General features: G+C 40.5%; 1 protein-coding gene across 5 annotated transcripts in view; it reads left to right on the top strand.

The window, feature by feature from the left end:
* Nucleotides 1-26,310, top strand: part of LOC136834417 (uncharacterized) — a 442,334-nt gene that overhangs the window by 376,760 nt on the left and 39,264 nt on the right. For 4 of the 5 annotated variants that reach the window (XM_067096993.1, XM_067096994.1, XM_067096991.1 and 1 more), the window contains one exon: nt 22,441-25,698. In XM_067096993.1, coding sequence (XP_066953094.1) covers nt 22,441-23,019 — 579 coding nt within the window. In that variant the 3' untranslated portion in view covers nt 23,020-25,698. Of the gene's footprint in view, nt 1-22,440; nt 25,699-26,310 lie in introns of those variants that run through there. The other variant, XM_067096992.1, reaches the window with a different exon arrangement.

The raw sequence follows: 26,310 nt of genomic DNA, 5'->3' as shown, positions 1-26,310 counted from the left end.
CTGATGCTCCTTTATTATCTCTTAAAGGCTTATTCTGCACAGGATATGGCAGATGTTTCGGTTTCTCCATTGGGTTGCCTTCCTAAGCCTGACTCTTTAAGTTGGTAAGGAAGGATATACTGTATTGGTACAAGTCCTACCTCTTTCTGGGATCCATTTAGCCCTCAAATTCCAGTAGGAGGCGAATTGCAGGCCTTCTGACATGCTTGGCGAGTCTTAGGAGCAGTGCCTTAAAGTGGTGGAGGCACTAAAGGAGAGTTAGGATTCCTTGTGGATTTCCCCCCGCTGGCTTAGTTTCCTATAGCTGTTCCTTTGTGTCTTCTTCAGCAGAAGTATCTCGTTCTTCAGTAGGAGAGTGAATGCAATGGAGTAGGTGTTGGCAATTCCCTGGAATTTTACCTCCTACTTTTTCCTATTGCCATAAGCAACTGGAGATTGGCACCCAGTGTTGGGCATATCGGGACAGAACAACTGTATGCATCTGTTCCCATTCTTTTTGGTTTTTTTCCAGCATGGTTTTAATGACTATTCAAAAGAATAATGGGATGTTTCGGGGGATGCATTTTCCTCTTTCAGATACATCTTCAGTCATGCAAGCTCCTTTGATGTGCATTTGCAGGGAAGGTATTCCTGCTCAAGGCACTGTTTCGGCTGATGTACACTGCCTCAAGTATTCACAAGTAATTTGTTGCCCACAGATGGATGGTGTTGTCTTTTAGGAGTGAGAATTCTTTTCTACCGAGTCTACTGGTTCAAGTTGGCCAGTTCTGTCGACAGTATTCCAAAGGCCAAGGATCTGTTGCTTCACCTGGCTCAGTCTCTGTGTATTATGATTTTCAGTCAACTTCCCTAATTTCTCCTCAGTCCTTTCTTATCTGGTGATGAGGGTATACTTTTGCAATTTGCTGGCTTTTCTATTGGAAGACAAATACTAGGCACTTCTTGCTTCTGGAAGAATTTTAGTCTTTAAGGAGACTTCCTGTGTGGTAATAGCTTTCTTTGCTAGGAAACTTGACCTCACTGGAGAACTTGTCAGAATAAAATTAGGTACAATTACAGTGCGGTCTCAGCATAACAGTTTGCAGACTTATTGGTTCTCAGCCACTTTAAATAAGCCTAATCCTTTGGGCCAGCCCTAGGAGAGCTGTTAATCAGCTCAGTGGTCTGGTAAAACTAAGGTATACTTAACTTATAGCAAGCAGTCATTAAACCTTCAAGTAAATCAAGGACCATCATTGTGGCCAGGTTCTTTAGGAGGGGCGCTGAAACCAAGAGTGCTCAAGTTTATTCTTAAACCTACATCCGGGTTTTGTTTTTCCCTCTGTCTTGTAACACAAAATGAAGAGTTGTGACAAGGGTCTTTACACTGGTTTACAATACACCATAGAATGGTCAACACTGCACCTGCTAAACCTTACAGAGACATCAAGGTGGTGGAAAGACCATCGAAGATTCCTAGCAGGTTTATCTGTGGTCGGAAACTAGTCGTAGTGGAACTACTTCTTTGGGTGAAGTGAAAGACATAATATTTGTTTGCTAGTTCATTCAGCAAAAGGAAATTGTTTTTGGTGACTGAGGATTCAGGAAGGACAAACCTACCTACAGAGTGGTCAGTACATCCATGAGTCTGACAGTTGCTGTGGAATTAGAGGAGCGCTCAAATGTGGACTTACGGCATGTGGCTGAACTGGAACGACAAGTCTACTACTAATCCTTTAAGGGACTTCAGGCTTGAGTGATGGATGCGTTTCTTAAAGTTTGGCCTGGTTCAGACTCATATGCCTGCTCCTTTATCTACTCTTAGGAAAGTATTGGATATGCCTTCCCCCTTTCCCTACTCTGAGAGTATTGAGCAAATATCAAGTACTGTATCAGAATTGCTCAATGACTCCCATAGAGCCAATGTAGCCTCAGAGGGAATGATTTTCGGACTCTCTACCTTTCTCGGTAGATCCTCTCGTATTCATCTGGTAAGGGGATGCTCAACCGTCTTCTCCCAACAAGGGGGATCTTCAAAGGTATCATGGGTTCTATCCTTAAGTGGGAAACAACCATGGTCTTGTATCAGAAGCAGCAGTTTGTGTCTTGCTCCAGGTCCCATTCTAGAGGAATTTTCAGCACCTGTACCCCAGTAGACATCAAAGTTTTTCCACTTTCTTAGATATAGTAACAGTTTTTACTGTCCACACTCAAGGTTTATCTTTCCATGCTTTCCTCGGTACTGCGTTGTGCGCAGTTGGATCTGGCTAATGATCAGCACCATAAGGTATTGAGATCAGTTGAGATTGAATCCCCTACAACTCTCTCCAATTTAGATGCAGTTTCAAGATTTTTATAAGCAGATCCTTTGATCTTTGGGATGAGTTCCATTGAAGTATTTATTATGAAACTCTCCTTTTGTTAGCACTGTGGGCAGTTAAAAGAGTAAGTTTATTGCAAGTACTGTCCTTAAGGCTGTTGTAAACGAAATGCTGTTTTATCTTTTTGCCTGAGAGGTGAGAGTTGAGTTTTCCCGAGAACTGTAAAAATTCCATTTTAACCTCTTTAGCGGGAAGAGGAAACTGCTCTGTCTGGTTAGGGCATTTAAAATGTACTTAGATAGGTTAAGCCTGGAAGAGGCAAAGTTAACCTTATGTTTTGTGATTTTAGAAAACCTAGAATGTCTTTGTCAAATGTTGAGCCTGGAAGAGTCAAAGTTAATCTTTTGTTTTGTGGTTTCAGTTTCTGATTATATAAAAGAAAACCAGCCAAACGATTTCTTAACCTCATTTTTGGATCATTGACAGATGGTGTTTTCGCCACAACCACAAAAAGCTGAGGTAATGTTTTAAAGTGTTAAGTTGTATTTTAATAGAAATCTTTCACATTCACAATCTGATCCCGGAAAATATTATAAAACAAAAACATCCAAGAGAGTCAGCATGGAGACTCACTGAACATAAGGGACAAAGTACTAATATGCCTAAGCTTCAATTGATCAGACCTCTCAGTTACTAATATGCCTCGCTGTCAGACTTCTCAGTTCGAGAGGTCCTTTATTCCTCACACCATTGAACTGAGGAACAGCCCCCCAGAGGATGATGTGCAACAGAACTTCAAAAGTTCAAGCGAAGATGCATTGCATTACTAGCCTAATACAGCTCAACTTGCATTTTAATATTTTACATTTTTATTTATTTATTGATTTGTTAATTTATCTGTGTGTAATGACTGATCTCTTGTAATTTATCTGTGTGTAATGACTGATCTCTTTCTGTATTTCCCATTACCTTCTGTTACTTCTTTCGAATGAACACTATATTCTTTAGAAGCTTGAATTTCAAGGTAATGGTCCCTGTGGGGGGTTCCATATGAATAGGGTTCATCTTCTGAATAATAATAATGATAATTTCAGAAACTTAGAATATTTTTGTCAAAGGTTAAGTCTGGAAGAGGCAAAGTTAACCTTTTGTTTGTGGTTTGAGGAACTTACAATGTCTTTGTCAAAGAACACGAAGTTCTCTGTGACATACTTGGTTAGGCTAGCACATGAGAACTAGTGCCATTCCATTTACCTTTATTGAAGGTGAACATACATAATGTGAGGGTGGTTGCTAGTTCATTTAATTTTGTGACAATTTTTTGCTTGAGGATGTGATTAATGCAGCACAGTAGAAGTTCAATTTGGTTTTTGCTGCTCACTACCTTAAGTATGCAGAATTTCGTCTGAAAATGGTAAAACCCTTAGCCACTATAAGTAGTGGGTAAAGTCTTTTCCTAAACCAAAGAAAGAGCAATCTTTTAAGCTCTTTGTTTTAAATCCCAGGTTTTGGTATTTTGGGGAGGATGAAGGTACACATAAATTGTATAGGAGCATACATGTACTGTATATCATAAAGGTATTTCATTTTAGTTGATTCGTTTTACAGAGCTTTTGAACCCAGGCACGGGGGTCCCCTCACGCTGCTTCAGTTTCATTCTGGCTGAATTGAAGTGGTTTTCTCTACAAAGCTGCTCTTCACTGCACACATACAAGAGTCTTGATCCCTGAATAGAATCCAACTTGTGGTGGCAGTAAGATCCAGAAAGGCTTCCAGATTGGGTAATATGTTTGTAATGTTTTGGGTTTCATGCAAGAAACTTGTAGCTCGGTTGGCTGAGCAGATTTGTCTAGCTTCACTACCCACCATCCTCTTCTCAGTGTGGGAATCAGCTAGTATCTTAAACAGTGGGTAAGATTCATCCCAAATAATATAAATTTTCATAATAAAACTTATTGTCTGGAGACTTAGTTACTGTTAAAGTAGACCCCACCCAGCCTCTCCACAACTTAGTGGGCTGTCAAGGAAAATTCTGACAAGAGCTAAAACATTCAAAACACAGCTGGTGGAGAACAGGTATACTAGATAGTCATCCAGGCAGCCATTCAATCTTTCTTTCTTTTTTTTTTTAATATCGACTTGCCCATTGGCTTGGAGATACAGTATAAGCTATCTTTGACAGTAGGTAAGTATCCAAATAATAAATTTTATTATGAAAATTTATATTATAAGGTAACCCTTTATTGACATAATTCTTCTATTGTTCCCTCAATATTTCTGATTTTCTTTGAAGTTAGTTAATGTTTTTTTAGAAGAGTGTAAAAACAGAGCCAAAGAGCAACTTTTTCACTATGCTGTCAAAACCTCTGCAGATAAGGTTTTAAAGTCTGGATTACCTGAGATGTTGCTCACAACCCCAGGGCTAGGAAGGTAATGAACATGATTAGGTACTGCGTTATTACCCTTGTTTTCTTCCTGTTTTTGTATTTTAGATGTAAAATATATTTTTTAGCAAATTTCACCATGGTCAAAATGAGTGTTTTCTTTACTGATATTGCTAGCCCTGTATTTCTTGGGGGTTAATGACTGGTTAACATTGAATGCTTGTTAGCTGTTGAAGGACTTTATTGATCACTAGTGCATTTTAGTAACAAAACCATTTATCAGAAAACAGTAATTAAATTTATTTTAATATCTCCCGAAACTGATGTGGGGTGGGGGGGTGAGTAGTGCTGCCTTGCTTGCAGGTTGCAGGCAAAGCATACTGTAATGTCATTTCAGAATTCAAAGTTTGTATTGAAGAGTGCAGTAACATAGAAATTCACAGGTAAAAATATTGTTATTCAAGGGATATCAATATCAGTAGTATATATATATATATATATATATATATATATATATATATATATATATATATATATATATATATATATATCATATATTATATGTATGTATAACTAATTTTAATCTTCATATTTTACTTCTTGATTTATTATTTTCCTTGACAATTTGTAGCCTTCTATAGGGTTTGACTTAACATCCTATATCTGTTGTATTTCTGGTAAACCTTAAATTTAATTCCTGTTATGTACTCATTATGTGAAGTCATTAGAAGGAAGATTCAGTATATGTGCATAATTATAATATTGATTTTTGGGGGCAGCCTAAACTGTTTGTGTAAATGTTTTTTTTTTTTACTAGACTTTTGCATATAAATGTCATGTCTTATTTTGTGTATATTTTTTAGTGTACAGCTGTCCCCATTTGGTAGGAGTTAGGGGCACCAGCTTCCTAAGAAAATTTAAAATTGCAAATAACTCTTGATCCTGCAAACCTTCAGTCCCGGTACCACACAGCATACTGTTGGCCATAAACTTAACTGATATATATCATAAACAGTTGATTATTTACAAAATTATGTAATATTGAAAGATGATGAAAATAATATAACACAAACACTGATGTAGTCTTTACCATACAATTATTAAACTTACACGTGAAGGTACACATACACAAAAGACAGTGTTTGTTAATTGTACAACATTATTGTAATTTATAGGTGAAGCTGGGTTATTAGGATTTTCATCTTCTTCATCGTTAAGCTCAGTTTGAGGAGGAGTGGCTGGTTTTTGAGCCTCTAATTGCAGGAGTGGAAGGAAAGGCCATGGTTTTGGGTTTGACCTCTGGGAAATACTTGGTGATTCTTTGCAGTACAGTAATGAAAGAAGTTGTGAACATAATTTCTTTCATTGTTTCTGTGATTGGCTCCAAGGTAAATCCTGTAAAATCATTGACACGTTCGGACCAAAGTTTTTTCCAGCATGAGTTTGTCACTTTCAGTGATACGTATGGCATAAGCAATTTTAGGAAGTTTCCACATCTTCATTACATTTTCTTGAGTGAAATCCTTCCCATTTCCCGAACAATTCTTTCCTCAGAGCACCAAGTGTAATGGGCCTTAAACATTCTTATTCATCCTCTGACCTAGAGCTTGGTTAGAAGCATTGTGTGTGTATGTTTGTGAGGGGGGAGATGACTCTGAACTCCATTACTAGCAAGGCCCACAAGGGGTTAGTGCCGTTAGTGCATCTCATGTGGTACACTGTAGGTGTTATTAAAGGTTGTGCGTATCTTCCCTTTGCACCGTAGCTACAACCATTTTTTAGCTTTTTGCTTTACCTCTGTACCCACTTCTTTCTTCCATCTTCTGTCCTACCACTCCAATTCCCTCTTTTTCACTGTCTTAGCACTTTGTAGCCAAATTTTTATAAATCAAATCAGATTACACTAACAGAGTATTTTTGAGTACCAGAACAAAATATTAATGAAACCATTCTAGGAAAAGTGTTCTGTAGTCCATGCCTCAATGTTATTTATCCAAAAAACTGGCATTTGGAGTTTATCTTTTCTCTTCAAGGCTTGGGGTTACCCTGATCATAAACCCAGTGTTAGCACAGAAGGGTCAGTCTATCTTTTTCATGCCTAATAATTTGGAGTAAAACTCTTCTTGGGGCCAAGAACTCCTTGGCTGCCTTTTTTTACTCTGATGCTATAATGGCAGGCAACTGCAGCATATTAGTGTGCAGTTGTAGAAGTCTAGCAATTCTTTGTGTTCCTGCAGGATCTTCACTGTCTTTGGCCTCATGGTATGGTTTTATGAGTTTTGTGGTTTGGACCAAGGTTTTGCAACTGTTTCACACTAAAGATAAGAGAAAAAATTAGTACTGATTGCTGCGATTGACAAACCACCTTGAGAGGCCTTCCTGCTGCATCTTAGTATGAAAACCCTTTCTTGTAGTTTTTGAGTTTTTTGAGATGCGTATGAGCGAGTTGCAAGCAGTATCTAACAGTATGCACCACTGGTTGGTCTTCATTGGGTTTGTCTTAAAATTGCTTTGTTTTTATTTGCTGTTATAACCTCTATCCAACAGTGTAGATCACTACTTCTGTCCTAAGAGAGCTGTATGCCACTACCTCAAGAGGACTAGGCGCCCAGTACGAAATGGGACAACTCATCACCTTCCGACTCATCGCCACCATCTCATCACTGCCCACACATCGCTGGCCCAACTCATCGCCGGCCAAATCGTCATCTCGACTAATGCTAAAAATTGAAACATTATAAAAAAATTAAAAAAGAACACAAAAAAAGAAAAATTCAGTGGAAATGAAAAACACTTTTATTTATTACAGTACTGGCAGAAATATTAGGAAATATAAAATATTTGTTCCGACACGATATACAAACCATCAATCCTTTACAATAGGAATTACTTACAGTGAAGCTGGACATGGCCGTTAAATTCTTGAACAAGGTGGTTAGGCAGTAACTACCGTCAGGTAGCGAGAATACCCGCCTGCCTAGATGTCAACATTCCAGTTTGCTTTCAGCCCTCACGCATTGCAGACGTGTTTTCAGATCTCTTTGCCTGACTGTTGTTAAGCTCTTTATTATCCCAGTGGGATCTTTCTGTATTTTTGTGTATATATTTTACTTGTATTTGATATTTATTAATATACAAACCCACGATTTGTGATAGCCTTGCATATGCTGTCGTTCCCTGCATCTGTGTCTTGGGTTTGACAGCCAAGGACATATTTAGAGGGGCATAACCGATGGTAATCTTCTCCTCCAGTAGCCCTTTATTCAGATGCTGAAGGCGTTCCCCTGTATGCTCAGATATTTTAGATTGAGATGTAATATCTTCGCTCCTCTTCGCTTATTGGGATGTAACAGTTCACTCTTCTTGGGCTCCCTGCCCTCCTTGTACAAGGGCATGACTACTTCCTTTCTACATGTGTTGAGTGTTTTTCTTGCTAGTGTACGCCTATGGAGAGTTGTGTGGAAGCAGGCTGCGGGCGCCATCAATAAGTCTGCTTTCCACAAGGCCCTGGTGGCCTCCCCTCCTTCCTTCTCTCTCCTTGTAGGTTCTTTTATCTCTCCTTTGCCCTCTTCGCTCGCTGCGTAGGGCAGTTCCCCTCTGAGTGAGAGGAGTCTCCCTTTACTAATCATCTGTGCTTTTTCTTTCAGGTTGACAGTGAGCATCATAGGCATAACAGTAGCTGGCTGGATATCTCAGTTGGGATATCTTATCCTGAAGGAGTCCTGACATTCATAAAGTGTTTGCTTCCCGATCAACCAAAGTACCTGGTTGGAATGGCAGAGATCCACGTCGAGATCGTTCCAACTCTGTTCCAGCCATTGTGGATCAATCACTGTCATTGCTGGCCTGGCGTATCTGTGGTCCGTCTGCTCCTGCAGGTTTCCTGTGTTGTTGCTCCTGTTGACTTATGACAAGCCTGTGGGGCAGCTCCTGGTCTCCTGCCACAGCCGCCCCATAGTTCCTGCGTCACTGCTGATGTTCATGTGACATCTGCGGGCTGCCAGCTGCAGCTCATGCCTTCTGAACCGCTTCCATAGCCCCTGCATTGGCTGTCCTGATCGTGCCTGCTGCTTCTCTTGGTGGTTGTGTCCTGTGCTGCTTCTGTTGTGATCCTGCCTAGCTGCCCTGGAGGTTACAATGTTTCGTGTCCACCATCCCGTAGAAGATGTCGGAGTGTAGGTGAAGGAAGATGTCCTGTGGAGGCAGCCGCCGTCTTCTTCAACTTATCTTCGATTTTGTCTTCTGCCGCCTCTTTCCTTCCTCTCCCGAGGTTCAAGGGGGTCCCGGGAAACCTCCGTCGGCCGAAGGAGAGGAAGACTCCCTCCCCCTTGATGTTCTTTGGACATCTAGAGACTGCCTCCTTCCGAGGAGGCAGTAGCTCTTCCCAGCTTCGGGTTCAGGAACCGATTTGCATAACCCTGGGTTTTGTGTTTCGGGAGCCACAGGCGACTGAGGTGTATGCTCCTGTTCCCATTCCTAGACGTTTCGCCTCTAAGACAGGTGCTGCTTCGGGTGCTTGTTCGTGAGCCGCTCCGAGTGCTCGAGATTCTGTGGAATATCGAGTATCCTGATCTGGTCTGGCAAGTACTTTCCCCAGCCCAGTTCAGGAGCAGCACGAGAGAAAGGGCTGAGACACCCAGGTGTCTCGGCTCTTCCTGCCAACACTACAAGCTCGCCCAGAGTGCTTACCAGTGCTCGGTTGGGTTCCCAGCTTGGTGTCTCAATCCTGTCGGTTCAAACACCAGAAGAAGCAGGAAAGAACTTCCCTTCAGGAGTCCTGCGGGACTTTTAAGGGACTGCCTCTCTTCTGGGAGGCAAGTTTGTCTCAGCATTTTCCCGACTGGCGGAACCGATTCAGATTCTCCACTTGTCTTATGGCCAGGTTGAGACGAGAGCGCAGCCTCTGAGGCCGCCTCCTCTTCCCAGCTTAGAAGTCTCGCGCTTAAGACTGGTTCTGTGCCTGGCTCTTTCGATCTTAGGAACTCAAAGCAGCTGCTCCTTATTTTGGGAATCGAGCGCTCTCCTGGCAAAAGGCACAGGACAAGAGAAAGTGCCGAGACCCGAGTGTCTCGGTGCCAAGATGCCCAGGTGTCTCGATACTGACTACCAGCTGCTTCAGTTGCTTGGTCGGGTTTCATCCTCAGGTCTTGAACCTTAGGGTTCAAGCATGCAGGATAGCAGACACAGAATTCCTTTTTAAACCTTCTTCGAGGCCTGGCTTCAAAGGAGGAGTTTGGAAATTAGAGCAGTTCACGGCAGAGTTCTGCCCACCCAGTTCGGGACAGTAGGGCACGCGATCTGAACCAGCATGGCTCGCCTGTCTCCGCCTTAACCCCTGGTCAAAGTCTACAAGACTGGCTCGGTCACTGCTTGTCCCTAGTCACCACTTCCCACACCCATCCTGATTGCGCTCTGATCAGCTTAGAAGTTAGGTGGCTCAGCTCACCCTGCTAGGTTCTTCCGAATCAGGCCCTGCACTATTCAAATGGAACTTTTCGCTCTTCCCAGAAAAGCACTTTGCCAAGGCACAAGCGCCTCCTTCCCCCTGTGTGGCAATAATCTTCGGTTTATTATCGCTCACGGTCCGCCTCTCCTGCTGGTCTTACTGGCAGGACAGGTAGGGGTGCTCTTTCTCCTCACTCGTTCTCTTTTCCTCTCGGCTGTTCCGAGAGATGCGAGGCGGACAGAGAGAGCTCCAATGAATTTGTCTTTCTTTGGAGTTTGGCTGCCTGGGGTGCTTTCGGTGTTGGTCTTCCGATTGTCTCGTAGTACAACCAGGTAGCCGAGGAGGGTTTCTGGGATCTGTCAAGGTCTCCCTCCAGGGAGAGAGGTACAGGAGTTTCACGCTTTGGAAGCAGCAAGGGTCTTCCTCTTCAAGTTGTGATCGCTCGTTTCTCAGAGAACTTCGTGCCGATTCATTAGTGTGAGGATCCCTAGGACAGGATCGTGGCTCCCAGTACCTGAAGGGGCCAAGAGTTTTGGGGGCCACAGTCCGTGCTTGCGAGAGTATTCTCGACCAGATGAATACTTTTCTTCGGACAAGGAGTTAATTCAGGTCGAGAAACCAAGCTCCTCCTCTGCCTCGACAGAGTATGAATTCCTGCCTCGGAGGGGTCTTGCCGACTGCAGGTTATTCTGACTCTGCTTCATCTGGACTGGGTTCTCTCCCTGCTTCTCCTTGCCGTGAAGGGTATTCTCTTCCGCAACGAGAGGCGGCAATCTTGGTGGAGTCCTTCTGGTTTCCTTCAGAGTCTCATGATGGATCCATGATCCTTCACTTTTAGGCATTCTCTCCTCGGATACGACCATTCCTGGAGAGAACCCTGCCTTCTGGAAACTGGTCCTGTCTGGGCGTGGGTCTTCCTACATCAGGCGGCAATCTGTGGGCAATTCTGGTGCTAAGAAGAAGGACTTTGTCCTAATTCGGATCTCCAGTTTCGTAAGTCCCAAGTTAGCTTGACCCTTAGGAACGAACCTTTACTCGGTTCTGCCTTTCTCTTTCAGAGATTTGCCAGATACCGTGGTAATTAAGGTTCGTACCAGGGCACTGCCTTGTCCTTTGGAAAATGGCCAAGACCTGTGGGTCTTAGTCATCTCAGCTGGACCTCAAGTTCAAGCCAACCCTCCTCAACCCCTAAGAAGTCCCAGGCTTCGGAAGAAGATTGCGGAAGCACATACCCCTTTTCGTCCCTTCTGGGAAAGTGCACATAACTGTGTTTCTTTCCACCCTCTTCTCCATAAAGAAGGAGGGCAAAAGAGAAGAGAGAAAGAAGTATTGACCAGGCAGAAGTTCTCCTACTGCAGATGCCTGGATGAAATTATACTTTTCGAGTCTCTGGACCTGGCAGCAACATTACCGAGACCTGGGAATGGATTCCTTTAGGAGAAGTATCTATTTCCCTTGGGTCTCGGCAATTCTTTTCATCAAACTTCCATCCCGCTTCCTCTCCCGTGCTCCCGATTCGGGAAATGCCAGCCCAGCTAGAGCTAATCGTCTTGGTATCCTGTCATCTTGCAGAAGCTTCCCCATGGCAGAGAATGAAGGAGGTCTGCTTCCAGTCCTCCATTCTTCTTTCCCCTTCGAATATGCTTCATATTCTCCTCATGTCATGTCTACTCCCAGATTCACCGATTGAAGAATAGGCGCGCACCTGGAAGACTTTTTCTTGAAAGTGTATGACTGAGACGATTAGTGCCTTCTCCAACATCCTGAACTCAAGGCAGCCTTTTGGCCTTCCGAGAATTCAAGATGAGTTTTGCGACACTCAGTGGTTTCATTGAACAACAAAACCACAGTAATGGCATACGTTGACAAATGAAGGAATCATTTTTTCCTCCTGTTTCACGTGTCGACATTTACAGATACTTGAGTGTTCTGTAGCGCACTTGATAGCTCATTTAGCCAGATACATTCCCAGTCGGGATGTATTGGTAGGCGAACTTTAAACTGAAGTTGCCATCATTGAAAGGTTATTAATGACTAAAGTTATCGTTTAAGTTGACAAGTAGTTGAGTTGATAATTGGGTCATTTGTGGGTAATTGGGTAATTATTGTTGTTATTTACTTTCAGTGAATTTCAATTTTTAGCATAAGTTCGTCGAGGCAATGAGTTGGGCCGGGCAATGAGTTGGGCCAGCAATGAGTGGGCAGTGATGAAATGGCGGCGATGAGTCGTACTAGACTCACCTGTGAGGACTAGATTTCTTGTTGACATGTTAATTGACACATTAGTGGAGGAAACCTCTAAAAATCTATCTTATTGGCTTAGACATGCCATTGTTCAAGGTTATTTGGGCCTATTCAGACATTTCAGAAGAAGTGGTTGAGTTTGCGTTGAGTGACTACTTGAAATCAAGGCCCTCTCAATTTCCCTATCCTTTATGAGGAACGTTGAGATTACAACCATCGTGAATTCAGGAACTGTGTGTTTAGATGTCAGTCAACCTTTGCTGCTTTATACCTTCAAGATGTGCACAGTGGAATGGAATTGTATTCACTGGGACCGTTAGTTGCAGCTGGGTAGTGTTTTACTGGTGATGGAAGATGTAATGCATCATCCCTCTTTTGCCTCACACTCATCACCCTTGTTCATTCCATCCTCATTCTGACATGTGATGTACAGTAACCTTAGACACTTTTCTCCTGACCTCTTCTGTCCTCAAGCACCACTACTGGTGCTTGAGGACAAAAGAGGTTGAGAGCCAAGTCTCCAAGGTAAGTAGCTGAACATGAGTAGTAAAGTACTATACTTTGACATACCACAAAAATAAAGTACACTATAAGAATCTAATTTCTCCAAAGCTAAGTTTTACCATTTTGTATTTTGTCTGGTCTAAAGGGATTTTTAAAGTATTGATTGGAGTAATTTGAGACCAATCTTATGTAAGTAAGGGTTTTATAAGTGATGGGTTTAAAGGAAAATGTTTTATACTGTACTATAGGAATTTAATTTCTTCAAAGGTGCTGAAGTTTTGCAATACAGTACTCTACCTTGCCAGGTTTAAAGGGCTTTTTAAGGTTTGATTGCAACAAATTGATACCAGTCTCTTGCCGTCTAGTGTTCATCGAGATTGCTAAAAAGATCACCTTTCAAGTCCTTTTGTAAGGGGAGTATCTAAATTTTAGACACTTGCACTGTGATGAAAGGTATTCCTGTAGGAAACTTTTAGCAATGTTTATTTAGATTTATCTAGCCATTTAAATGAATGAATCCAGACTTTTACTGATTTACTTTACTGTGGCCTTCACCTTGGTTCAGTGGAAGGATATTATTATAAACAGCAATGTTCTTAATTTCTTTCATGGTTTAAGTAATCAGCCACAGTTATTGAAATGGTTTTTAAATATCTTAGACCTATCCCACCTAGCACTAGAAAGTAGTGTTCTGGTACTTCTGTTGAATTTAGTGTTTATTGCTGTAAAGATAATTGGTCTATGACATAAGATACTGTAGTAAAGTAAGCAGGTAATGCTAACTTGCAATGGATTTTTCTCCCTTCATACACAAATTCAAGTTGTTGCTAGTCATACCAGAGATTTGGAAAGGTTCAGTAAGTGATGTAGTCAGAGAGGAATGAAGTTGAACTCCAGTAAAGTGGAAACCAGTGATTTAATGATCATTAAACTCCTGCTCCTTGTTTTAATATTCATAAATAATGCTATTTTTAAGAATTTTCTTCTCAAAATACCAGCTGGTACAGTTGACTCAGTTTTTTTATATCTCTTGAAAACTGTAATACTGCATTTGAAAATTGTGATATTGCATGAAAATTTGATATTGTTAGTATGGGTTCTAGTTTTACAGAGATGTTTGTATTAATGCCTTAATGTTTTGTTCTTCCATTATTGGAAACAAATATCTTGGGACATGGTTCTAATTTTCGGACGTCTCCAGCTTACCAAAATCTCAATTATGTAGACTAGGCAATTGAAAGTGGTGGTTTCTTTTCTCATTAATAGTGATTCTGGCCTGGATAATGAACAAAAGCTATCCAGTATGACAATTGTGTGTAGCCTTTTATATTAATAGGGCCTTGAAAAAAGGACACCTTTCATGAAATGAAAAATACTATATTTTCTTACAAATGCAAATTATGATGCAGCAACTATGTAAGTATTCAGAATTGTGCATTAAATCTTCAGATTTTCTGTTCGTCATGCTTAATATTTCCTAAAATCTGCACCCCCAAGAAGAGCCAACCACCACAGAGATTAAGTCTAGGGCAAGCCGAGTTTGAGCTATGACTAAAATAGTTTTATTTGATTCTTGAAATTTAGGCTGTCTAGCCAAACACTGGGGCACTTTCATCCATTCAGCACCTTATGACTAAAATGACTCATTCCTAAGAACTGCAACATGCTTCTTGCTTTGCAGCACTTCAGCAGCATCCATTCTTCCATAATGTACCACATTACAGTATCACACTGCCCAACTCTGAAAGGCTTTCATTCATTTCTTTTTGAAACTGTAGAACTGTTTAATCACTTGCCATGCACCGTTCCAGTTGTTTTTCCTGACTTGTATAATAATATATGCGTATACCATGTATGTATATTGATTTGTTATATATTTTCCCCTCTTCATATACATTCATTCTGTTCTGTGGAAGCTTGGTTTGCTAGTTAATGTGCATTTACATTTGTTCTTTATTGAATAATAATGAATAAAATACAAACTGAATTTTGATAAGCTGAACTGCATTTATGGTTTGTATTTGCTGTATTTTGCTTTTGATGTTAAAAAGCACATGAATCTTGGGTATTTTTATAGCACATACAACAATATTATGTGAAAATGTGTTCAAAGGCTATGGTACTATAGACCTTCCCTAAGTGTAAAAAACTGTTTTGTTTACTGGTTCATGACCTGGCAGATCATGTTTCCCTCAGATTTAATGGTTTGATTTTCCTTAACTTTACCCTTGAAAATTATGTTGCACATTGAATATGGGTGTGTTATAAGGCATGGAACACAGTACAGTATTTGTTTTAACATTTGTATTAATTTATATTGTTTAGGATGAATCTTACTATTAAAATCACCTTACATCTTTGCACCATTAGGTGTGATTGGCACTCAAAATAAGTTAAAGAATAAAACTTGGCTGACCTGGAGGGACTGTCTGTAATCACCCGTTTCCCACCAGGTAGGTTGGAATGTTTACGCTCATCAGAATTCTTCCTGCCGTGTCCGTGTTCATACAGTGTGAATGGGTTGTACTATATTTTGGCCAGTTTTCTCCTGTACTTGTGCTTTTTTTTCTTTTTTGCTTTATGTCATCTATAGCAGAGATAGAAGAGCTAGATCCTGTAGGAATGAGTTTTGTGTGAATTGAATGTATTCAACTGGGCACGATGGTCACACACTAGTGTGTGTGCATTACTTATAAGGGTAACAAGTGTGATTTTTCTTCTCGATGTGAAGAATGTAAGAAGTGGTCTGATGAGAAAAAAGAATAATTTTGTGAAGTATCAGAAGATGTAAGAGGCCAATAGATTATGTAAACAATTGGTTAGGTCTGGCTTTAATTTTACTTTATCCATTCCTTCTTCCATTGTTGCCCTTCCCCCCTAGCCTCCTTTACCTAATAGGTCTGCTCTGCCATCTAATGCTTCCTATGTGGTTCAGGAGAAACAGATAGGTAAACTTGAAGATGTACATTGACTTCTGTCACCATTTATATACTTGACTGATTTTTACCCAATTGAGTTGACTCTCCATTAGTTTTTTTTGTGGGCCCTTTGATAGATTGCGCTGTTTTGCTGAATGGCCTTTTACTGAGAATTTAACCTGTTGACACAAGGTAGCCCTTTGTGTACTTTTATCTCAGCTCAGTTCAGCGTAGTGTTAGTTAAAGATAGCTTGATTCCATTACAAGGCAGAACTGGCCTTAGTGTTATCCTCAAAGTGTGGCCGGGATTGTCTGCTCAGTATCCGCCTCATGAAACTGTGAGCTGCTGCATGACACTGGTACTGTGCCAGATCATAATTTCCCTGTTCATGACAAAAGTATTTTCAAGTTGCTTGACCCAGTGAAGCAAAGAGCTCTCAAAGACAGTAAGGTACTTTGGCCTAATAGTAAAACAGAAGAACTTATGAAGTTGATATATCATTCTGTTGAAGCGCCTTCTTTTGTGAAACTTGCTCATAGCATGACTGCTTATTTACTACACCAGGTGGCACATGTTAGTCCTGAAGGGGTGATGATTTTAATTTGTTGGAGTACTGTACTTACCTTGCCTTAATAAGGCTATTTTATATATGTAACTTACCAGTGGTACTTGGCTAATTGTTGGTTTCACGGCATCCTAATTAAAATTCGCAGTAACGCATCAGTTGCAAATGGGGTGACAGGTCCTGCCTGCAACGGGTTGTAAAATGTTACTGTAAGCGACATCACCTCTCTTGAGCGCTGAATGTCGACAGCACGTTGCGCTCTGCCATCCTGCCTAATTCGCCGGTTTGTGCTTGCTTGCCGAATTCGGGAAGTATCCTCTCTTGTTCATCAAATTGTTGCATTTTTTTTTATTTATGTTTTGCATTAGATTCTTTCTTCTGTAATTATGTCAGATTCTAGTGCTTCCAGTTGTCGTTACTGCAGCGAGGGCTGTAAGAATAGACTTACTAAGATTTGTTATGATGAACATTCCATGTGCATACAAATTATGAGACAGGAGTGTTTGAGGGAGAATACACATGTTCAGAGTGCAAGGACTGGGATGACTGCAAGTGGAGGTTGCTCGAATCCCATCTAAATAGACTTGAGCCAAAAGTAGGGCCTCTGCAAGTAGGGATTCTTCCCCTAAACCGAAGACTGATTCTAGCCCTAGCTCTTCCTTCTTCTACCTGGACATACTCTCCCTCTGTATCAGTCCTCCTCTATTCTCACATACTCCATGCCTAGCTCCTGTGGCCTGACCCCAATGTAGCCAGTCTGGAGCCAGTCTGGAGTCCAAATTTGACGAGAATATTAATCCAAAGAAGATTAACCTGGTAGTGAGTTCAGTGTCGGAGATAGGGGCGTCCCAACGTGTGCTTATGGAAAAAGTGTTCTGTGGAGGAGGTGGCTTCCCATCCTGTCAGTGCTCCTAAACAAAGGTCACTGTCCTGCTCCCCTGTACCTGGGAGAAGACATACCTTAGGTCCAAGGGAGGCTGGCAGTGTTTGCCTACAGGTTGCTGCCCCCCTCAGTCAAGCCTGTTGCTAGATCCCAGGCTTTGACTGACTACCACTGGAAAGGCCAGGTCAGTGGATGTGCACCGTTTGTCTTCTAGCTCAGACTCAGATTCCGATCACGGGCACCGTAGACGCTGCCTGGATTCTTCCCGGATGTTGAAAAGGCACATGGACAACTCTACTCATGCTTCCTCATTCGTAGCTCTTCGTTGGGTGAGTCAATAGAGCTGTGGACTGGCACTCGCTGGGCCGGAGTTCGATCCCCCGGCTGGCTGATGAAGAGTTAGAGGAGTTTATTTCTGGTGATAGAAATTCATTTCTCGCTATAATGTGGTTCGGATTCCACAATAAGCTGTAGGTCCCGTTGCTAAGTAACCAATTGGTTCTTAGCCACGTAAAATAAGTCTAATCCTTCGTGGCCAGCCCTAGGAGAGCTGTTAATCAGCTCAGTGGTTTGGTAAAACTAAGGTATACTTTTATACTTTTCCCTCATTCGTATACAGAATCTTTCTTTGATTATAATTTTGTTTAAATTTTTTTTCACTGCACTAAACGTAATGATGTAGTCATAAGACTTAGTAAATCGAACATGCTCATGTAGTACATCAGAGGAACGTACAAGACAGTGGGAACATTGTAGGAGAGGAGTCCTTGTTATCAACCCCCTGCCAGTTAAGAACCAGCATGGATTTTCTCACCTTCATAAAGTTCTTAGAGGAGTTTTGCCTTTACAGAAAAGAAGAAAGAAGACAACAAAGAAGATGCAATGAAGAAAAAAAAAGAAATCAGTGGAAGTTGCGAAGAAGGGAGGATAAGCTTCGCAGAGAAGAGAAAAATGCCAAGTTGAATGCTCTCATCCAGATCCTCTCAATTACTAAAACTTCCAACTCAGGTGACTCCACACCTGCTGCAGAGGTGGATGTTTTCCACTCCAGTCAGTCTTCTCTTTCCCTATCACATCACAGAAAGCAACTGCTTAAACATTGCCCCCACTCAAGGCTGATGCAACATTCCAAATGTTCAGGGAATGGAGACGTCGGTGGGATGACTATGCTGTCATGGTTGACCTTTCTAAGCTCCCTCGAGAAAAGCAAATGATCCAGATGTGAATGTGCCTGGCCCTTGAAACTCAACGTGTGTTGAAGCATACTTTGCAAATTTGTAGACGAAGTTCTGGATGCTCTATGAAACAGAGTAATTCGCCTTAGAGAATTACACAGCTGCAAGCAAATGGAAGGAGAGCCTTTTGCTGATGTCTAAGTGAGACTATGATGCATCACAGAGGAATTTTACTTGTGCCTAGGGAATGCAGCTGTATGCCAAGAGACCAGTTGAAAATTATTATTCTGATGGGTGTTCAAGTTGTAGAGTTGGTATAGAAGTTAATCTCCTTAGACACTGAGTCATCGCTACAAGACTGTGTCACAACTTGTTGGTTGTATGAAGCTGCCAAAAGTGCAACCTCTGCCATACATACCCCACCCAAATAGTTATGCGTTCTTTTTGCCTACAAGAAGGAAAGAAAGAAAATAAGAAAAGTGAAAAACCACAACCTTCAAAACAGACATTGATGCCAGTTCTTTTATGCCAGTGTTGTGCCCATCAGCATGGCCTTGAAATGTGTCCAGCAACTAGAAGTATTTGGAAAAGCTTTGCCCATCTTCGTCATTGGTCCAAGACAATGAAATGTCCTGCCAGCAAAATCCAGTTACACCTCTGCCATTGTGTCGGACACTTTGATAAGTGCTGTAGGGAAATGAAAAAGAGATCTTCAAGCAACAGTGGTACCTCTTCCAACTTCAGCAAGATTCTTTATTCAGTGAAGAACAGCTGTCATCACTTAGGATCACCTTCTTACACCAATTCCAAGATGGTATTACTATTTCATTTTGCATTCATTCTTCAAGTATTTGTATTTTTTTTCATTGCATTTTGTTTCGTATGCCGTACAATATGTTTTCCTGATAGAGATGGCAAGTCTTCCCATGACTGAATAATGCGAGCCAGTTGTCCCAAGAGAGAATTCTTATATTTCTTTGATGTAATCATGTATTTGTTATTTTCAATCAATTGCAACACTTCCTCGTACTTTTGGACATCAATTGTGTATTATATATATTACCAACATGCCAAAAAAAGAAGTTTAGTTGGCGAAGGGAAGCAAACTCTCACAATATCAAAACTTATCTTGAAGCTAAAAGTATAGACACAGCTAATGTTGCGGCTTCTCACAAGTTGCCACCAACCACGTGTGCTGAGGAGATGCCAAGTACAGTAAACCCCCCGTATTCGCGTTCTCATGGTTCACGGACTCACGCATTCGTGGGTTTCTCTGTGGAACATATCTAGCCATCATTCACGGAAAATTCGCCCATTCGCGGTATTTTTCACTGAGAAATATTCACTAATTACTGTATTTTCATATAATTTTCATGAATAAATGCACTTTTTGTGATAAAACTATTAAAATACTCAGGTATAAGCATTTTTACAGGGCTTTTCTTGGTTTAAGCTATCAAAATGGGCAGTTCTAAGTGTTTTTAGAGGGGTTTTAAGCATTCGCGGATTTGACCTATTCGCGGGGGGGTGTGGGACGCATCCCCCGCGAATACGGGGGGTTCACTGTACTTCCTATTACGAAGCTCTGAGTGAAATCTATTATTCCCTTGCATAAATATATCAAGATGATGATGATGATGGTACCGACGACTTTGTTTGGAAGTTATCTGATGATGAGGAGGAAGAGATTGAGCATTTTCAAGATGTAATTGCTGTCCCTGATGTAGCTTCTAGAGATATGGAAGCTGCTTGTGCTCTCGCATTGTGGCAAAGATCACTAGACAAGAAATTCAAATACAAAGTATTTGTTGGTGATGGGGATTCAACAGCATATAAAGGAGTATGCAGTTTGAATGAGGGCACTGGTCCTTATGGCACTCTGTATCCAGTGCTCAAGGAAGAATGCATAAACCACGTTCAGAAGAGGATTGTCTTTCGTCTTATGGCCTTGAGAAAGAAATATGTTTTGAAATATGTAACAACAACAAACAAAATTATGTTTAGGAGTGAGCTTGGAGGACTCAATAAATTGAGTGATAGCATGTTGATAAAGATTGAAAAATATTTTGGCATTGCAGTAAGAAACAGAGCTAAAGATCCCATTGACCCTATAGTTACCATGAAAAAAAATATAATGTCAATCTTTTTACATCTGACTAGTGATGATAAAAATCATGATCATTCTCAGTGTCCTGTTAGCAAAAATAGCTGGTGTTTTTATAATCATGATTTGGCAGCAATAGATGTGTCAAGAGTCACAAGAAGATGAAAGTAAAACTCCAACACAGAGAGACAAAGATCCCAGTTTGCCAAATATTTGAGAGCTTTCCTCTGATGAATTACTACGGAATGTGCGAAGGTCGTTACTGAAACCTAAATAGATCGTTCAGCAGTAAAATATGGGCAAAGTGTCCAAAGGTCAGACCATGAGAAAGGATACTACGATCTTTGCTTTGTATTTGCTGCAGCGGAACATGATATACGGCTATGCAGCAAGTTCATTGCTGCCTATTATGAGAAAAGAACTGACAGGAGAAAGCTACAGAAAGGCCTTCAGATGACCAGGAAACCAAATGTCTGCTATGCATTCAAGAAAGCAAAAGAAACAAAGAACATCAAAAGGAGGATATGAAGGAGGGGCTCATTAGCCTCCTAAAAACCTGGCAGCACAAGGGAAGAGTAGCATTCTATGATAACCCCCCAAAAATAATATAAACTATTTTCTTTAAGTAATAAATTTTTTTTTTTAGAGGAATAACATTCTTATAAAAGAGAGGAACAGGTGCCATGGTGGCTTTTCAAGAAACTTTGTATGTGCTTCCTAAAAGCAAAATAAATGGTTAGCAAACTTTTAACTGTTTTTTCAAAACATACTTTTTCTACATTCAGATTCCAAAAACTCCCATATTTATGAATGGATTTTAATAATCTAAAAAGCAATTTGAATAAAGATAGTGAGAGAACACCGGCAAATTTATTTTTCTTTTTTCTCTCAAAAAAAATTTATCAAGATTTAATATATAATTTTATGGTGTTTTTTACTGCATTTTTAAAATATTTTTTTTAAATACCATACATCACATATTAGATTTTTGAGCTTGTCATTTTATTTGATAGGAATTAAGCTTTCTGCTGTTACTTTTTTTTAAACTGAATGATAAATAAAGAAGGAGATGTACTAAAAAAAAAAGTTATGTTTAAAAGAAGAATATTCATTAAAAAAAAAAGTTTTCATCCAATTCACCTGAAATTTTGTGTGCATCTTCGGTCAAACTAGAGGTAACACCTGTGGAAGTTTGAACACTGACACTCAAAAATAACCCCCGACCCCGCTGATACCGTTAAGATCCTTTCATCTTAGTCATCCTGCTAAACCCTCATTAAAAAGCCTTTAGTTTGCCTGGCTGAACATTTTCTCTGGCTTCACTAACCCACCATCCTCATTCAATGTGGTAGTCAGCTAACTTTAACAGTAGGTGGGATTCATTCCAAATAATGTAAATTTTCATGATAAAATTAATTGAATTGAATTGAATATAGAATTTAGGCCAAAGGCCAAGCACAGGGGCCTATGAAGTCATTCAGTGTTGAAACGGAAATTGACAGTAAAAGGTTTGAAATGTGTAACAGGAGGAAAACCTTGCTGTTGCACTATGAATCAATTGTTGGGAGAGGATGGAAAGTAAGATGGAAGAAAGAGAATATGAAAGGAGGCACAGTTAAAGGGGTTGCAGCTAGGGCCTTAAGTAATGCCCTTCCAATGCCACCTGGTGGGAAACAGGTGATTACAGGGACAGTCCTAGCGGGTTAGCCAAGAATTTTGTTTTATTTTGAATGCCAGTCACACCTAATGGCGCAAAGATACAAGCTAACTTTAACAGTAGGTAAGCATCCAAATAATTAATTTTATAAAAATTTTCATTTTGAACCTTTCTCTTAGTACATTGTATTTAATTCATAAATCCATTTCAGATATGAGCCTTTTGATGAATGGTAGATTTTTTTATTGAATGCTTTCAGGTGAATTCTGAAGCTACTGGGGATTTACATGTGATCACTGTTCCAATGGGTAGGACTCAGAGCCAGTCTCGCACACCTGGCACATCAGCAGCATCTCAGGGTAAGCCACCAGATTATTTCTTGGTTACAGAAAAACCCCCAAGCTATGAGGAAGCAATGTCAATGCTTCCCAAGTATGCTGCTACTCATTCAGGATCATTACAGCTCAACACAGAAGGTGGCTTAGAAGATTTTTTGGCACCACATCAGGTGCCCGAATCTTATCCCGAGGGTGCTACAGGGGGTTGCATGTCTCACACAAATCCCAGACGTGAGAATGCCTCGCCCCCCCCGGCCTATTCAAGTCAGTTGTCACTTTGTGCATCTCCTTCCACAAGTGGAAACAGCAACAATGCTACTCCACCTCTCTCTAATAGCACCAGTGGCCTTCATATTGTCCAGTCTTTTGAGGTGCGAGATACCAGGGCCTCAACGATAAATGTTGACCAGAGTGATGGCATCAGAAATGATATGGAGAAAACAGAAGAAAAAACCCCTAAAATTGAGAAAGCAATCATAAAGAAGTCTGAAGAAAAATGAAGATGGAGGGTCATTTAGATCTGAGATTTGAAGGTACAGGTTTCCTCAAAATGAGTCATATATTTAGTTTTGTAGATGCCAGACATTTAAATTGATAAACTGTTAAAAATTCTCTTCACAATATGGTTTAGTTTGCCTACCTTTTGTAGACTGCATGATGAGGGCTTTCATTGTTTCATCTGTTTTTGATAGAAACCATTTACTTAGAAGAAATTCTTGTGAATATCACTGCTGTAATCAATCTCCAGTACAGTACAGTACACTGCAGTATGCATTGTCAGGAACAAAGATGACAAATAGTGTAGTTCAGTAGTGTGATTGTGAGAAATAGCACAAATCTTGACTACTTTGGTAGTCCTTGTAGTTAATGTAAATATTAGACCATTTTAGGCCATTTTGGTATTCTGCAGATGTGTTAATCCACTAAAAGAAAAAAGTTTGAGTTTTCGGCATACAGTGACACAGCATGTACAATACATTTTAAAGAGTGCCCATTTGGTTCTCATATATATGACGTAAAAACGTTATGTACAGTGTCTTTATATTATTATAGGGGTTTTGTATATTATTTAAAAAAACTTTTTTAATTGTGGTACTTGCCTAAACCTTTATTTTTTTACAAGTATGCTACTGGTTTTTCATTTTCATTCACCAGATAGACTAACAGTTTTACCTTAAATGCAAATTGATTTTCACAAACTTGTCATTTTCTTAAAAATTTACAGAAGTATTTGTCTTCTACATGCAGTAGTTAATTTGTGTTTGATATTGCTTTTGGAATTAAAGTTGGTTGTCTGAAGTGGAAAAATATAATGGGTAAAGACGGGAAAGCTGTATGGTTCTAACATTTTGTTTTTGTGAGGATACAAACCCTCATCTGTTATGTGGATGCCTTTGGCAACAACTGATGTGATCACTGAATTTTGGTAACAAGGTGTTTAATCTGGTAATAGTTAGTACATGGGTATGGGGAGAGCCACGCATGCATAAAGATGTGCAGTGCACTCACTCACCACCACTGCTGTTGTTGAATCTGTTTTTTCAAGTGTGACTTGTCTTTTTATCATTCCTTTTGTGCTTGGTTGTGCCTGATGATTCTTCTTCTTCAAGTAAGAATTATGATTATAAGTCCTGGACATGATCAAATGTGTGCCTGTTTTATATCTATGTTCACCATTGACCCTCATTCTTCTTGTTTGTCTTTAAGTCAGTAGTTCAATGTCTGTGACTTGTGTTGTGTGTGCCTTGGTTTCCTGCCAAGTGGGAGAAACATGGTTTGAGGAGGAAGAAGTGTCTTCCGAGTGAGATACACCACTGCTATTACCCGTTCCCCTTACTGTGCCTATCCCAACCCCTACCTTACTGTGCCTATCCCAACCCCTACCTCTCGTGGACTAGTGTCTACCCACAACTTTATGGCTGCAGAAGGTATCTGCTGACTGAATGATGATCAAGCCATTCATGCCAAGCATAGTGCTGAGACCAAAAAAAACCTCCCCCACCCATCCCCTCCCCCCAGACTTGGCTACACCTCCCTGGCTTTGAATAGCATGATGTCAAAATGACCCCAAGAGGTTAAGCTGTTGTTGGAAAGTTCCTTAAAATACAGGTATTTCATTTGCACTATCCAGATAAAGATACATTTTTAATGTTATTGTTGAAGGCTTTGTGGCTTTCCCTGGGCATACAGGGAGCCTTCCTTGTTCACCTTTTTTTTTGAACATTTTGTTTTGGCCAAAGGTTCTCTGTGTGGATCGATTTTCAAGACTCCATTGCATTGGCTTTTGTTCCCCTACAAGATTCTGCTGGTGAAATTGCAGATGTTTCTGCTGCTCCTTCCCTCCTCCTGTAGCTGCTTCGACAGTTCCTGCTGCTCTCCTTTTAGGGATATTTGCCTTTACTGAAGTTGTTGGAGAGGTTGAGGGGGAAGTCAAGGAAGCATGCTCATGCTCCATGTTCATCCTCCTCCTCCATCTTCCTCCTCCTCCTTCCTCTCCAGACCATAGGAAACTCAGGAAGAAAGCCTGGAAGGCAGCCCTTTGCAAGAAGGCTAAGAAGTCTTCTCATGGATGTCACCCAATTTTGTGGATATGACTGGGATCCTGATACCCATTTGCAGGGGCACGTGATGGCAATGCATGTGCATCAGTTTATGAGTTTGCTCATGACTGATCGCTGTCATAAGGGTCTGCGCAAACACACTTTCCAGCCCACAACTTTGGTTGCTCCTGATCACCTATGTTTCCTCAGTAGATGAGCAATGACCTTGATGTGTCCCATCAATATATTTTTTCAGAAATGTGCAAGGAAAAAAGCAACACTTATCTGGATGCAGGATGTCAAAGCCTCACGGGGCTGTGTGTGTGTGTATATATATACTGTATATATATCAGTAATCCGGCACAAATTTCGGTTAGAGTAATTTCTAATGTTTCGCATCAATTTCCAAATTTCCGGGTCGCTATTCAGCTAATCGCCGCCAGCCACTCCGACGGTGGTGCAGTGTGCTGCATCAACAAACTGGTAGCCCAGCCTACATTATACTGAACTCTATTCACATTAACAGTATTATACAAACATCAACATAACGAATGTGCATCTTTTCATGGATCTTTAAAAGTTATGCTTACTATTGTTTCCAATTGCATATATATTCTATTGCTTTTGTGTATTATAAATTGCATCAATGTTTTGTTTTGGGAATCAATATCGCTGTGTTTATTTTGAAGGATGATTTAACTAAGTTGAAGGTGCTTTTCTTGCTTCTAGTTAGCGTAAATGAATAAGGATACTTTTTGTTTATTTGGACACGGATATTTTTTGTTATACAAAGTGTTTTAAGTCGAAATATAACCGAAATACGTCGTTGTGAAATTGATTAGCTATTTTTCATTAATATATGATGTTAGGAATCGCGGCTGGGTCGTTTTGGGGCATGTTTGTTTTGTGTAAAAAAAAAATCATAATCTGAGCTTTACGTATTTACCTTTATCGATTATGAAAAACAGTAGTAATTGTATTCTTTCATGCCCAGTAGTTTTGATTAGAATACTTTCTCTCCAGTTTTATTTATGGTCGAGTTTCATCCATGTTGCCGATGCACGATAATTTATAGTCATTAGCAGCTTGAACATTGTTTTCTCAGCTTCAGCTACAGCTTACAGCTTAAAGTTACTGCAGCAGCATATATTTCCCTGCCCATCTTTTTCTCCAAAGCTTAATAAGAGTATAGTGTAAAAAATATATCAATCCTATTGTACAGTACTTCTAACGTCATTTGTAACATAACTA

Source organism: Macrobrachium rosenbergii, chromosome 53 (assembly GCF_040412425.1).
Source record: "Macrobrachium rosenbergii isolate ZJJX-2024 chromosome 53, ASM4041242v1, whole genome shotgun sequence".
Lineage (NCBI taxonomy): Eukaryota > Metazoa > Arthropoda > Malacostraca > Decapoda > Palaemonidae > Macrobrachium > Macrobrachium rosenbergii.
This window is presented reverse-complemented; position numbering and strand designations above follow the sequence as displayed.